Raw genomic sequence first — 16,305 nt, forward strand, 5'->3', positions numbered from 1 at the left:
AATACAGATCTTATTGTTCTTTGCGATTTGTGAGGAGAACGAACGCATCTGAAAAATCCATGGCACCCGCAGCAGCCGATATCGAAGATGAGATCAAGGACGAGAAGAACCCACCGCCACTTGATGAAGATGATATTGCTCTACTCAAGACTTATGTACTATTTCTTCCCCTAATATTTAACCCTAATTCTTACCTATTGGCTCTATCTGTTGATTTTAATTCATTTTGAACTGTTAATTTTTCATTGCGCACTGTTGGATAACTGAGATGGTACAGAACGTTGCAGAAATGTAATTTTTGATATTATCTTTCGTTTTGTTACTAAGTGGGTTCGAATTTGAAGAATGTTTGAGCTATTGAAGGTAGTGATTTGCGTTATTAGGATTTAGGTGGATGTTTTGTAGGTGTGGATGCGTGCAGCTAGCAACATCTCTCATTTTCATTATGCTCAAAACCTTTTTTAGGTTATCACTGTTTGGGGGGAATAGTAGTTCAATTGGTTGACTATCTGACTACCTTCACCTTGTTGGTGAGGGTTCCACTACCCACCTTGTAATCCCCTCCCCATAGCGCTATTTTTTTTAAGACATAGAACATGTCCCCCTTCTCGTCTTTAGAAACTTGAGCTTAGCTTGAACCTACTTAAATACAGCTTATCAGGGAATTCCACTCTCTTATGTCTCACTCAAGTGAATTGGTTTAGGGAGCATAAACTATGGATAATTCAATTATCAGAACTAAGGATGGATTCAATGGGAGAAGTCTAGGTGCGTTCCTTAGTGGGAAATAATTTTTCCCCTGTGCTGTAGCTCTGGTCTATCTAGTAACGGCCTCTAAAAGTTATGTTTGGAGTGTCAACATAGGGGTCTTGTTCGTCGCTTGCCACCTTTCTAACAAGCCTTTGAGTCGTCAAGTGTGATTGACTGAATATGCAGCCATGGAACTGTTGAATCACTTATGAGACTCGTGACCAGAGTTGCTCATAGCATAAAGTACAACTTTTTATGGTCTGAGAAGATCTGTAATATTACTTATGTTGCATTGCTCTTTTTTGTTTTTGTGCTTTCTAATTTGTATTTTGCAGCTTAGAGTTGATTTTAAAAAGTTAAATTCAAGCTGTCAATTCACTTTTAGGAATGAAAAAACCAATCATATTTTCTCCACCTAACTACATGCCATGTTTTTAGAGGCAGAAACATATCAGAGAGATTATATGTCTGCAAGTATGAGTTACACTTATATCTGAACCATTCTTGTGCAAATTTGGTGAACTGCAGCGGGGCATGTGTGGTCCATGTGATCTTGTTCCTTATATGTTGCTTTCTGGTTTTGTACTTCTAGTGGGAGCTCTTATTCTCCTACATAAGCTCCTCCACTGTTGTAGCTGATTCCCCATCTGTTATGTTGAGCTAATGCCTGGGAGCTCGGTAGGTTTAGGTCACTCTAGGGTATTGAGGCTCTCCTGTTAAGCACGGATAAGTTGCCTTGGTCAATTGTGCCTCTCGTTATAAATAAAATTTAAATAGATTTTTTTTTGATGAATGAGAAATCTGTTCGGGGTCAACTCTTTAAGACCAATTGTTACATTCGAAGTTTGGTGATAATGACCTGCCCTTGTACCCTTCTCCAATGAAAATACCAGGCTTAATTGGTACAGCACAGGAGTCAAACCTCTTACCTAAGTCACAAGTTCCTCCACCTTTGCTACTTGAACTAAGCTACGAGGGCAAAAAAATAGTAGAAATATGCATATCTATCTTTTTTGTTTTTTGAGAAATTATTCAGTTGTAAGATTGAGTCAGTGAGGTGCATATGTGTTACTCTAGGCCTAAGTCACACGTCCCTCCTCCTTGCGAGCCTTTTGGTACAATGATCCTTCTATATGAAGTACATGATGTAGATGAAATGCAAGATATGATTGGGAATTGCCGAACTTGTAATTATATTTTGTAGTGCTAGCTCAGTGAATGTTCACAATATATAAATTATTCTCACTACCTATCAACAAAATATAATGATTTTTGCAGGGCCTGGGACCTTATTCGACCAGCATAAAGAAAACCGAAAAGGAAATCAAGGAAATGGCCAAAAAGATAAATGATTTATGCGGTATGTTTGTTATGTCTCTTGTTGATTTTGTATTTGATTATGTCGAGGGACTTCTTTTTGTTCTTTTCAAACCTTGTGTCTCTTTGTTGCACATTCTTGTGAACTACATCTTAAATAATTTACCATAGGTATTAAGGAGTCTGACACTGGGTTAGCTGCACCAAGTCAATGGGATCTGGTTTCTGATAAACAGATGATGCAGGAGGAGCAACCTCTTCAGGTGTGTTTCATTGGAATACAGATCTGTTGCTCTTTTTATTACTCAGGTACATTGAAGTATTAATTGAATTCTTTTGGAGCAGGTTGCTAGGTGTACAAAGATAATTAGCCCCAACACTGAAGATGCAAAATACGTGATAAACGTCAAGCAAATTGCAAAGGTATGCATCATGTCTTTCCAACATAGTATTTTGTTCTGTTCTATCTTCTAGTAACACCTCTATTGGTGAATGTATGGGTGGTATCTGGAAGGAGGGTGCCTGGGAAGCCAGGTTTACTGTTAAAACTGGAGAATCAAAATCTATATCCAATAACAGATGGAATGTTTTTTCCTTAACAAGACATAAGACAGTGTGAAGCTTGATAATTTTGAGGTTCAATTTAAACATGTGAAATTTCTTGTTATCATGATAGTAGTAAAACATTTGGTTTTTTCAATCCATCTTCCAAGAAAACATATTGATATTATGGACACTTTCCATGTTTTTTTGATAAGGGATATTTTCAGGGTTATTATGTCTTCAGCCTGAAAGGTTTTACCCTTCTTTGGGGTTGGGTATATGTTTTTAGTTATCACAGAAGTTTGCAACATTGTTTGTTGGATTCATTCTTTAATGAAAGGACTCTGACCACCCTTTCCCCCCCACCCTGATCACCTTTTTATTTGACTATGCTCATTTTATTCCCGCAGTTTGTTGTTGGATTAGGTGACAAAGTTTCACCAACTGATATAGAAGAAGGCATGCGAGTCGGGTATATTCTTATTCTCCTCTCTCTCACTCTCTCACAATAGACTCATACATCCCAAAAAGAACAAATCTCCTGAAGTGGTATTCTAAAGCAAAGGAAGTTAACTGTGTAACTGTATTGTCTTCTGGTAGCTGTATTTTAGAGTCATATGTCATGTTGCACAAGAGTGAGTTTGTCAAAGGAAGTGGGTTACTGCAACATATGATCCCCTAGAACATAGTGATCTTACTGAGAACTTGTGAGGATTTGCAGATACTAGTTATCGATTGCTTTATTGGGGATGATTAGGTGGAATATTCACTTCATGTCCTTGTGGATGGAATTGTATTGCTTAGATATCTTTTAATATTGGGGATACCTAGTGTTCGGCATTCTCATGCTTTATAGGTGGAACGAAGAAGCTTTAGTGGGAAAATCTAGTTCTGTATATAACAGTAATAAAACTAGCCAAGGCTTCTGCTTTACCAAATATTGTCAGTCTCTCTGACCAGATTGTTATTGTTGCAGGGTTGATCGGAATAAATATCAGATTCAAATTCCTTTGCCTCCCAAAATTGATCCTAGTGTTACCATGATGACTGTTGAGGAAAAGCCTGATGTGACATATAATGATGTTGGTGGATGCAAGGAACAAATTGAAAAGATGCGAGAGGTATTCATGATTGTATACTATGTTATTTATTGTCTGTCCAACACTGACCTTGTTCTGTTTAAAATTCACGGTATTATATAACTTGATTGGTATGTTTGCCTGCATAATGAAACTTTTCTTTTAATTACAGGTTGTTGAGTTGCCCATGCTTCACCCTGAAAAGTTTGTGAAACTTGGAATTGATCCCCCAAAGGGTGTTCTCTGCTATGGGCCTCCTGGTACTGGGAAAACACTGCTTGCTAGAGCAGTGGCAAATCGAACAGATGCATGCTTTATTCGTGTTATTGGCAGTGAGCTTGTTCAGAAATATGTTGGTGAGGGAGCTAGGATGGTTCGTGAACTGTTCCAGGTCAGAAGTTACTGCGTTGGTAGCTTCTTTAGCAAGTTGTTGTAGTTTGATTGCTGACTAGCTTTTTGGTATGGCAGATGGCGCGCTCTAAGAAGGCGTGCATTGTTTTTTTCGATGAAGTAGATGCTATTGGAGGTGCACGATTTGATGATGGTGTAGGTGGAGACAATGAGGTTCAGCGTACCATGCTTGAAATTGTGAACCAACTAGATGGATTTGATGCTCGGGGGAATATTAAGGTTCTCATGGCCACCAATAGGTTAGTGTTCTCTCTTTGTTTTAGCTTTTTGTCCCAGTAGTCTCTCTTTGGGTTGTACTTGCTGGGATAACTTTGGGTGATTTATTTGCAGCATGATAACTGAGTTCTTCAAACTGGGTGTTATCCATGGCTATTGTATTTGGTGGCTAACTACTGTAATGCATTTTATTTTGTTTGTAGGCCTGATACACTTGATCCAGCATTGCTACGTCCTGGACGTTTGGATCGCAAAGTTGAGTTTGGTCTACCTGATCTAGAGAGTAGGACCCAGATATTTAAGATTCATACACGGACAATGAATTGTGAGCGCGATATTCGATTTGAACTTTTGTCACGTCTCTGTCCAAACTCTACAGGTAATCTCATATACATTGACATATAATAGAATGATTCATGTATATTGCTTCCGAAGTTGCATATTAAACATCAATTTCATATTTGATTTTGTGCACAATGTTCTTTTAAAGAGCTCTTTCTCCTAATTATAATGCCCTCCCTTTTAAGTCTGCCCAAAACGTATAATAATTTTCTAGAAGGGGAAGTTCTACCACATCTGAACTCAATTTTATTTTCTAATAGCTCAAACTTTTGTATGTATTTCAGAAATTATTCAATTCTACATGCTTTCACAACTTCCAAGAATTTAAATTCACACCCTGATGTTTTATTTACCAAACATAATTTGGCAACTTTTCGATTCTATTTACTAGTTTCCTCATTGAACACAGCACAATGTACAAATGAAACCTTTCATCTTAATTGTCGTGCTGAGGAAAAATGAGAGGAAGGAGTAATGGAGTATAGTCCTTTGGTAGTTTCAATCAAGTGTTGCTTGGGTACCTGAGCTTGCATTTTGTGCAAAAGTACAACAGCAAAGGCACCCATTATTACTCGCATTCCAATTTTTCTTGTTACATTCTGAATCAACTTACTTTTGTTTCATGTAGCGGGCTTTTCTTGTTTCTTGATAAAACTTGAACATGTAAAAATTTTCCACAAAAAAAACCCTCCAAGTGTTCTTTGGCAGTCCATTAATGTTAACTTGATCTGTTCTGTTGAAATGAATATTGGGATTTACATACATAATGTGGTGTACCCTCCCCAAACCCCACTTTGTAAGACTACACTGGGTATTCTGTTGTTGCCTTGTTGGTGTTGTACATAAATACTGTGGTCGGAGGACTTAGATAACTTGGTTTGTTACCCACAATGTTGGATAGGTTTATATCAATAGGATTTTTTTTTCGCAACTTTATATTAATAGGAATTTTAGGGTGAGTATTTACAGAATTAGATCTCCTTGAGCTTGTCCATTGACCAGTTAAAAGCCAAAGTTAAGGTTGCTGGACCCAGAGGTGAATTTTGGAAGAGGTTGATATTTTAATTGCGTTTGATGCATTTAAAGAGTGAATCTGGCAGTAAGTTAGCTACTTTTACGACTTTATGGCATTTAAAACAATATGATGAAGTGATGGCAAATATGGAGGTCTAGAGAAGGTTTACTTTCATGTAAAGAGAAGTGATAAGTTCACTTGTATTTATTTTTGGACAAATATAATTTCACTTAGATGCATCACTTAAATTTTCAAAATACGACAGTTAGGGGCTCACTTTTGACCTTTTCATTGATTTGGTTTATTCCAGGAGCTGATATAAGAAGTGTGTGCACGGAGGCTGGAATGTATGCTATTCGAGCAAGGAGGAAAACTGTTACGGAGAAAGACTTTTTAGATGCCGTCAACAAGGTCATTAAAGGATATCAGAAATTCAGTGCAACACCAAAGTACATGGTCTACAATTAGTTGGACTACTTTCTATTTGGTCCAAACAATCAAGTGTTGGCAGGAATGGAGTGACATTGCTATTTGCCATTTATTACCCGTGTACTCAATTTGATAATTTTTACTGTCCACTAAGATTTTATTACCTGTTTATTCATCTTTGGTGCTTCTGTTTGTTGCCAACAAAGATGCAGGACCAACTTCTGCGTTAGCCTGATGACTTGGTGTTTTGAGTTTAAATCTAAGAGCTGTAATGATAGCTAGCTTTCCCTCTTTACTTAATTTTAATTCAATTTCATTCCTGTGATGTCGGCTTCTGCTGTCAGCGCTTGTGTTTGTCAAGGTAGGTATCTGATTGGCAAAGTAGAACTGTTATTGTCGTACTAACATCAAGCAATAGTTGTGTCCTAATCTGCCTTAATTCTTTTTATTTTGTGTTTGCCTTCCATCAATATTGCAAGCAACGCTATTTTCCAAGGTGTCCACTCAATTAGACTCTTAAAAGTGTCATATGCATTCTTAGTGGTGTCGTAATTGCTCAAGTATGAATGAACCTTTGCCGGAATCTAGATGCAGAACTGGCAGTTTTCGAATTAGTATAAATACCATGCAGTTAAGAGCCTCTTTTTCAAGAGTCATTCTATGTTTATCTGATCATTATTGTGTAACCTCTTGCTCATATTTGCTCGTTGCACTAGCCGGACTAATGCTTGAACCACTTCAGACATAGGTGGCCGAAACTCAGGCTCAAGCTGACACAACATACACAAACCATTGTGATAGTGAGCGCGATTTAGGGAAGTACTTCATTGAAAATTGAACACATGGCATATAACAGCTTTCAGTACAAAAGGAACGAACTACTTCTCATTTTACTCTAATGAGATGTTATGTCATGTTTAAGACCACATGTTTCAAATGTCTTCATTTTTATCTTAAACCTCGTGTCTAGTCACATGAATTGAAACAACGAGAGTATTACCTGAACACAGAGAGCAATAACATCAGCAAACCGGGAAAGAGATTTGACAGAATATAATCCAGAGAGAGCTGGATCAACCATCTTTTCCAGGGCATCAATATCATGAAGCTGAGGGGTTGCCCATCTAACTAAAGACTGTTCAGATCTTGGTCTTGAGCTGAGTGGAGAAGAGAAGAACACACAACACACGTATATTATTATTTGTCTTAAACAGATTTTGGGTTCAAAATCATTAAATTAACATTTACCTATCGAAAGGTTTTCGACCAGTACAAAGTTCCAACATAACAACTCCAAAGCTGTATACATAACTCTTGGAGAATCTAATGATGGTTTAAGTGAGCCGACCATATCTGATATCTGCCAGAGATTTAACTTGAACACAATGGATGTTATTAAATACAAGCACTCACTATAGCTGACTTTTCCATATCAATTTTGAAAGAACTGGTCATGAGAATTTTAGCAGCTTCCCAGACCCCTACAAGACTATGGGGAACCAAGAGATTCATATTAATCTTTGCAACTATTTCAGGAATACTCAACAAAATGTTTTTCTTCTGTATTTTCTATAGAAGCTGCCCTGGTTCAATACATTTGTTCCCTTGTGAGTGAGTTGTTACATATCTTGGAATCGGCAAGACAAAAATTAGGAATCTGCATCCCGTCACTAACATACATGTTAGCTGTAGGTTTCTTTGATTCAGTTACGACATTTCCTGCAATAATATCTTCCTAGAATTATAGCTTAGTGCAGTGAACTTGAAAGCTATAACTCTTCATTTTGTTTTAGTGGTTGTGAAGAAGCTTAGTTTCAAAACTGTGGCTTCACATAAACCAAATCTGTATTAGAGCGTTTAGGCTCTTGACTCTGAAGGTTGGATGTAATTGATAGTTTTCAAGTTCAGACTTCAGATGTGCATGCTTGAGCATCTTTTAAACTGTCTCATAAGATGCCTTGTTTTGTTAGCCGCGGAAAGGAAGCAGAAGAAGTACATAGTTTCGAACAGAAGAATAAGTTAATGCATATGGTTCAAAACTAGTCCAGTGTTGTTCCCAATTTTCAAATCAAAAACTTGAAAGAGGGAGGATTAGTAAAATAATTAAAATCACAAGTAAGGGATGCACTACAAGTTGAACTTCAACTAATTTCGATGCTCTTGTATTTCAGTCATCTAATAACTCAACGAATTCAAAATCAAAACTAACTTCAAACCCTTGGGTCTAAGTTAGAAACTTCACACCTGTGATTTCAACTTCAAATCCCATGTCTGAAGTTAACTTTTAGGTGGCTAAATTTTAAATTTTTTGCAAAATAGGAACCCTAAATATGGCTATTTGTGCTCTTTTACCTTCTTTTTAATCTTTTACTATATTCCATTGGGCCCAAAAAGAAGGTGACCGGGTCGATTTGGATATATCTGCCCCAACAACCACATGTACCGGGTTTTATAAAAGCGAAAGAGATCTCATTCTTGTTATACTTTCTCAAGAAATTTTTCGAAATACAGATCTTTTTGCTCTTTGCTATTTGTGGGAAGAACGAACGCATCTGAAATCTATGGCACCCGCAGCCGCTGATATCGAAGATGAGATCAAGGACGAGAAGAACCCACCGCCACTGTATGAAGATGATATTGCTCTACTCAAAACTTATGTACTATTTCTTCCCCTAATCTTTAACCCTAGTTCTTACCTATTGGCTCTATCTGTTGCTTTTGAATTCATTTTGAACTGTTAATTTTTCATTGCGCACTGTTGGATAACTGAGATGGTACAGAATGTTGCAGAAATGTAATTTTTGATATTATCTTTCGTTTTGTTACTAAGTGGGTTCGAATTTGAAGAATGTTTGAGCTCTTGAAGGTAGTGATTTGCGTTTATTAGGATTTAGGTGGATGTTTTGTAGGTGTGGATGCGTGCAGCTAGCAACATCTCTCATTTTCATTATGCTCAAAACCTTTTTTAGGTTATCAATGTTCGGGGGAAATAGTAGTTCAATTGGCTGACTATCTGACTACCTTCACCTTGTTGGTGAGGGTTCCACTACCCACCTTGTAATCCCCTCCCCCTAACGCCATTTTTTTGAAGACATTGAACATGTCCTCCTTCTCGTCTTTAGAAACAAGAGCTTAGCTTGAACTTACTTTAATACAGCTTATCAGGGAATTCCACTCTCTTATGTCTCACTCAAGTGAATTGGTTCAGGGAGCATATATCTATGGATAATTCAATTATCGGAACTAAGACGGATTCAATGGGAGAAATCTAGGTGCGTTCCTTAGTGGGAAATAATTCCCCCCCTGGGTGTAGCTCTGGTCTATCTAGTAACGGCCTCTAAAGTTATGTTTGGAGTGTCAACATAGGGGGTTTTGTTCATCCCTTGCCGCCTTTCTAACAAGCCTTTGAGTAGTCACATGCTATTGACTGAATATGCAGCCATGGAACTGTTGAATCACTTATGACACTTGCGACCAGAGTTGCTCATAGCATAAAATATAACTTTTTATGGTCTGAGAGGATCTGTAATATTACTTATGTTGCATTGCTCTTTTTGCTTTTGTTTTTGTGCTTTCTAATATGTATTTTGTGGCTAAGAATTGATTTTAAAAAAGTTAAATTCAAGATCTCAATTCACTTTTATAAATGAAAAAACCAATACATATTTTCTCCACCTAACTACATGCCATGTTTTTAGAGGTAGAAACATATCAGAGAGATTATATGTCTGCAAGTATGAGTTACACTTATATCTGAACCATTCTTGTCAAATTTGGTGAACTGCAGCGGGGGCATGTGTGGTCCATGTGATCTTCTTGTTCCTTATATGTTACTTTCTGGTTTTGTACTTCTAGTGGGAGCACTTGTTCTCCTACATAAGCTCCTCCACTGTTGTAGCTGATTCCCCATTTGTTATGTTGAGCTAATGCCTGTGAGCTCAGTAGGTTCAGGTCACTCTAGGGTATTGAGGCTCTCCTGTTAAGCATGGATAAGTTGCCTTGGTCAATTGTGCCTCTCATTATAAATAAAATTTAAATAATTTTTTTTTGATGAATGAGAAATCTGTTCGGGGTCAACCCTTTAAGACCAATTGTTACCTTGGAAGCTTGGTGATAATGACCTGCCCTTGTACCCTTCTCCAATGAAAATACCAGGCTTAATTGGTACAGCACAGGAGTCAAACCTCTTACCTAAGTCACAAGTTCCTCCACCTTTGCTACTTGAACTAAGCTACGAGGGCAAAAAAATAGTAGAAATATGCATATTTATCTTTTTTGTTTTTTGAGACATTATTCAGTTGCAAGATTGAGTCAGTGAGGTGCACATGTGTTACTCTAGGCCTAAGTCACACATCCCTCCTCCTTGCTAGCCTTTTGGTACAATGATCCTTCTACATGATGTAGATGAAATGCAAGATATTTGGGAATTGCCGAACTTGTAATTATATTTTGTAGTGCTGGCTCAGTGAAAGTTCACGATTTATAAATTATTCTCACAAAATATAATGATTTTTGCAGGGTCTGGGACCTTATTCGACCGGCATAAAGAAAGCCGAAAAGGAAATCAAGGAAATGGCCAAAAAGATAAATGATTTACGCGGTATGTTTGTTATGTCTCTTGTTGATTTTGTATTTGATTATGTGAAGGGACTTCTTTTTGTTCTTTTCAAACCTTGTGTTTCTTTGTTGCACATTCTTGTGAACTACATCGTAAATAATTTACCATAGGTATTAAGGGGTCTGACACTGGGTTAGCTGCACCAAGTCAATGGGATCTGGTTTCTGATAAACAGATGATGCAGGCGGAGCAACCTCTTCAGGTGTGTTTCATTGAAATACAGATCTGTTGCTCTTTTATTACTCAGGTACATTGAAGTATTAATTGAATTCTTTTGGAGCAGGTTGCCAGCTGTACAAAGGTAATTAGCCCCAACACTGAAGATGCAAAATACGTGATAAACGTCAAGCAAATTGCAAAGGTATGCATCATGTCTTTCCAACATAGTATTTTGTTCTGTTCTATCTTCTAGTAACACCTCTATTGGTGAATGTACGGGTATCTGGAAGGAGGGTGCCTGGGAAGCCAGGTTTACTGTTAAAACTGGAGAATCACAATCTATATTTTGTGCAAAAGTACAACAGCAAAGACACACATTATTACTCGCATTCCAAATTTTCTTGTTACATTTTGGATCAACTTACCTTGTTTCAACTTTTATGTCATGGGCTTTTCTTGTTCCCTGATAGAACTTGAATATGTAAAAATTTTCCACAAAAAAAAACCTTCCAAGTGTTCTTGGGCAGTCCATTAATGTAATCTTGAACTGTTCTGTTGAAATGAATATTGGGGTTTACATACATAATGTGGTGTCCTTGAGCCAAGGGTCTATCCCGAATAGTACCCCTAACTCTGAGGTAGGGGTAAGGTTTGTTTACACTCTACCCTCCCCAAACCCCACTTTGTCAGACTACACTGGGTATGCTGTTGTTGCCTTGTTGGTGTTGTACATACATACTGTGGTCGGTGGACTTAGATAACTTGGTTTGGTACCCACAATGTTGGATGGGTTTATATTAATAGGATTTTTTTTTCCGCAACTTATATCAATAGGAATTTTAAGGTGAGTATTTACAGAATGAGATCTCCTTGAGCTTGTCCATTGACCAGTTAAAAGCCAAGGTTAAGGTTGCTGGACCTAGAGGAGAATTTTGGAAGAGGTTGATATTTTAATTGAGTTTGATGCATTTAAAGAGTGAATTTGGCAATAAGTTGGCTGTTTTTCCGACTTTATGGCATTTATGGAGGTCTAGAGAAGGTTTACTTTCATGTAAAGAGAAGTGATGAGTTCACTTGTATATATTTTTGGACAAATATAATTTCACCTATATGCATCACTTAAATTTTCAAAATATTGTAGTAATGAGATGTACAAATACGACAAGTAGGGGCTCACTTTTGCCTTTTCATTGATTTGGTTTATTCCAGGAGCTGTTATAAGAAGTGTGTGCACGGAGGCTGGAATGTATGCTATTCGAGCAAGGAAGAAAACTGTTACAGAGAAAGACTTTTTGGATGCCGTCAACAAGGTCATTAAGGGATATCAGAAATTCCATGCAACACCGAAGTATATGGTCTACAATTAGTTGGACTACATTTTCTTTGGTACAAACAATCAAGCATTGGCAGGAATGAAGTGACATTGCTATTTGCCATTTAGTTATCCCGTGTACTCAATTTGATGATTTATGCTGTCCACTAAGATTTTATTACCTATTTATTCATCTTTGGTGTGCTCCTGTTTGTTGCCAACAAAGATACAGGACCAACTTCTGCGTTGTAATGCCTGATGACTTGGTGTTTTGAGTTAAAATCTAAGAGCTGTAATGATAGCTAGCTTTCCCTCGTTACTTAAATTTTAATTCAATTCCATTCCTGTGATGTCGGCTTCTGCTGTCAGCGCTTGTGTTTGTCAAGGTAGGTGTCTGATTGGCAAAGTAGGGCTGTTATTGTCGTACTAACACCAAGCGATAGCTGTGTCCTAATCTGCCTTAATTCTTTTTATCTTGTATTTGCCTTCATCAATATTGCAAGCAACACTATTTTCCCAGCTGTTCACTCAATTAGACGCTTGAAGTTTCATATGCATTCTTAGTGGTGTCGTAATTGCTTAGTATGAATGAACCTTTGCTGGAAGGTAGATGCAAAACTGGTAGTTTTCGAAGTAGTATAAATAACATGCAGTTAAGAGCCTCTTTTTCAAGAGTCATTCTATGTTTATCTGTCAGATGTCAATTTAATCTGTCGGTGCTAACAATATCTTGGAACAGAGTACAAATGCTGGTAACCATTCATGTATGTGTTAATAAGGATCTGTGCAAGTATAGATAATTTATGTATGTAGGTAGGGTGATCAGTGAGAAGCAGATTAGGTGTATATATATATATATATATATATATATATATATATATATATATATATATATATATATATATATATATATATATATATATATATATATATATATATATATATATATATATATATATATATATATATATATATATATATATATATATATATATATATATATATATATATATATATATATATATATATATATATATATATATATATATATATATATATATATATATATATATATATATATATATATATATATATATATATATATATATATATATATATATATATATATATATATATATATATATATATATATATATATATATATATATATATATATATATATATATATATATATATATATATATATATATATATATATATATATATATATATATATATATATATATATATATATATATATATATATATACACCTAATCTGCTTCTCACTGATCACCCTACCTACATACATAAATTATCTATACTTGCACAGATCCTTATTAACACATACATGAATGGTTACCAGCATTTGTACTCTGTTCCAAGATATTGTTAGCACCGACAGATTAAATTGACATCTGACAGATAAACATAGAATGACTCTTGAAAAAGAGGCTCTTAACTGCATGTTATTTATACTACTTCGAAAACTACCAGTTTTGCATCTACCTTCCAGCAAAGGTTCATTCATACTAAGCAATTACGACACCACTAAGAATGCATATGAAACTTCAAGCGTCTAATTGAGTGAACAGCTGGGAAAATAGTGTTGCTTGCAATATTGATGAAGGCAAATACAAGATAAAAAGAATTAAGGCAGATTAGGACACAGCTATCGCTTGGTGTTAGTACGACAATAACAGCCCTACTTTGCCAATCAGACACCTACCTTGACAAACACAAGCGCTGACAGCAGAAGCCGACATCACAGGAATGGAATTGAATTAAAATTTAAGTAACGAGGGAAAGCTAGCTATCATTACAGCTCTTAGATTTTAACTCAAAACACCAAGTCATCAGGCATTACAACGCAGAAGTTGGTCCTGTATCTTTGTTGGCAACAAACAGGAGCACACCAAAGATGAATAAATAGGTAATAAAATCTTAGTGGACAGCATAAATCATCAAATTGAGTACACGGGATAACTAAATGGCAAATAGCAATGTCACTTCATTCCTGCCAATGCTTGATTGTTTGTACCAAAGAAAATGTAGTCCAACTAATTGTAGACCATATACTTCGGTGTTGCATGGAATTTCTGATATCCCTTAATGACCTTGTTGACGGCATCCAAAAAGTCTTTCTCTGTAACAGTTTTCTTCCTTGCTCGAATAGCATACATTCCAGCCTCCGTGCACACACTTCTTATAACAGCTCCTGGAATAAACCAAATCAATGAAAAGGCAAAAGTGAGCCCCTACTTGTCGTATTTGTACATCTCATTACTACAATATTTTGAAAATTTAAGTGATGCATATAGGTGAAATTATATTTGTCCAAAAATATATACAAGTGAACTCATCACTTCTCTTTACATGAAAGTAAACCTTCTCTAGACCTCCATAAATGCCATAAAGTCGGAAAAACAGCCAACTTATTGCCAAATTCACTCTTTAAATGCATCAAACTCAATTAAAATATCAACCTCTTCCAAAATTCTCCTCTAGGTCCAGCAACCTTAACCTTGGCTTTTAACTGGTCAATGGACAAGCTCAAGGAGATCTCATTCTGTAAATACTCACCTTAAAATTCCTATTGATATAAGTTGCGGAAAAAAAAATCCTATTAATATAAACCCATCCAACATTGTGGGTACCAAACCAAGTTATCTAAGTCCACCGACCACAGTATGTATGTACAACACCAACAAGGCAACAACAGCATACCCAGTGTAGTCTGACAAAGTGGGGTTTGGGGAGGGTAGAGTGTAAACAAACCTTACCCCTACCTCAGAGTTAGGGGTACTATTCGGGATAGACCCTTGGCTCAAGGACACCACATTATGTATGTAAACCCCAATATTCATTTCAACAGAACAGTTCAAGATTACATTAATGGACTGCCCAAGAACACTTGGAAGGTTTTTTTTTGTGGAAAATTTTTACATATTCAAGTTCTATCAGGGAACAAGAAAAGCCCATGACATAAAAGTTGAAACAAGGTAAGTTGATCCAAAATGTAACAAGAAAATTTGGAATGCGAGTAATAATGTGTGTCTTTGCTGTTGTACTTTTGCACAAAATATAGATTGTGATTCTCCAGTTTTAACAGTAAACCTGGCTTCCCAGGCACCCTCCTTCCAGATACCCGTACATTCACCAATAGAGGTGTTACTAGAAGATAGAACAGAACAAAATACTATGTTGGAAAGACATGATGCATACCTTTGCAATTTGCTTGACGTTTATCACGTATTTTGCATCTTCAGTGTTGGGGCTAATTACCTTTGTACAGCTGGCAACCTGCTCCAAAAGAATTCAATTAATACTTCAATGTACCTGAGTAATAAAAGAGCAACAGATCTGTATTTCAATGAAACACACCTGAAGAGGTTGCTCCGCCTGCATCATCTGTTTATCAGAAACCAGATCCCATTGACTTGGTGCAGCTAACCCAGTGTCAGACTCCTTAATACCTATGGTAAATTATTTACGATGTAGTTCACAAGAATGTGCAACAAAGAAACACAAGGTTTGAAAAGAACAAAAAGAAGTCCCTTCACATAATCAAATACAAAATCAACAAGAGACATAACAAACATACCGCGTAAATCATTTATCTTTTTGGCCATTTCCTTGATTTCCTTTTCGGCTTTCTTTATGCCGGTCGAATAAGGTCCCAGACCCTGCAAAAATCATTATATTTTGTGAGAATAATTTATAAATCGTGAACTTTCACTGAGCCAGCACTACAAAATATAATTACAAGTTCGGCAATTCCCAAATATCTTGCATTTCATCTACATCATGTAGAAGGATCATTGTACCAAAAGGCTAGCAAGGAGGAGGGATGTGTGACTTAGGCCTAGAGTAACACATGTGCACCTCACTGACTCAATCTTGCAACTGAATAATGTCTCAAAAAACAAAAAAGATAAATATGCATATTTCTACTATTTTTTTGCCCTCGTAGCTTAGTTCAAGTAGCAAAGGTGGAGGAACTTGTGACTTAGGCAAGAGGTTTGAGCCCTGTGCTGTACCAATTAAGCCTGGTATTTTCATTGGAGAAGGGTACAAGGGCAGGTCATTATCACCAAGCTTCCAAGGTAACAATT

At 36.5% G+C, this 16,305-nt stretch overlaps 2 protein-coding genes and 1 long non-coding RNA gene across 3 annotated transcripts; 2 read left to right on the forward strand and 1 right to left on the reverse strand.

The window, feature by feature from the left end:
* The first annotated feature begins 3 nt into the window (after positions 1-3).
* On the forward strand, positions 4-6,424 carry LOC102603313 (26S protease regulatory subunit 7 homolog A-like). The gene is made up of 10 exons (XM_006357369.2): positions 4-155; positions 2,029-2,110; positions 2,239-2,330; positions 2,413-2,490; positions 3,021-3,082; positions 3,587-3,731; positions 3,862-4,080; positions 4,158-4,339; positions 4,520-4,695; positions 5,984-6,424. Exons 1-10 carry the CDS (start codon positions 60-62, stop codon positions 6,139-6,141), a joined length of 1,290 nt encoding a protein of 429 aa, XP_006357431.1. The 5' UTR covers positions 4-59; the 3' UTR covers positions 6,142-6,424.
* A 2,079-nt stretch (positions 6,425-8,503) lies between these two features.
* LOC102602974 (26S protease regulatory subunit 7 homolog A-like) lies at positions 8,504-12,510 on the forward strand. The gene is made up of 5 exons (XM_006357368.1): positions 8,504-8,759; positions 10,621-10,702; positions 10,831-10,922; positions 11,004-11,081; positions 12,089-12,510. Exons 1-5 carry the CDS (start codon positions 8,664-8,666, stop codon positions 12,098-12,100), a joined length of 360 nt encoding a protein of 119 aa, XP_006357430.1. The 5' UTR covers positions 8,504-8,663; the 3' UTR covers positions 12,101-12,510.
* A 1,476-nt stretch (positions 12,511-13,986) lies between these two features.
* LOC107062597 (uncharacterized) lies at positions 13,987-15,901 on the reverse strand. Its single transcript, XR_001474741.1, has 4 exons — positions 15,795-15,901; positions 15,575-15,666; positions 15,416-15,493; positions 13,987-14,408 (listed from the first exon to the last, which is right to left on the reverse strand). It is a non-coding gene; the product is annotated as an uncharacterized lncRNA (long non-coding RNA).
* Between the last annotated feature and the right edge of the window lie 404 nt (positions 15,902-16,305).

This window comes from Solanum tuberosum, unplaced genomic scaffold (assembly GCF_000226075.1).
Source record: "Solanum tuberosum cultivar DM 1-3 516 R44 unplaced genomic scaffold, SolTub_3.0 scf00246, whole genome shotgun sequence".
In the NCBI taxonomy this organism is placed as follows: Eukaryota; Viridiplantae; Streptophyta; class Magnoliopsida; order Solanales; family Solanaceae; genus Solanum; species Solanum tuberosum.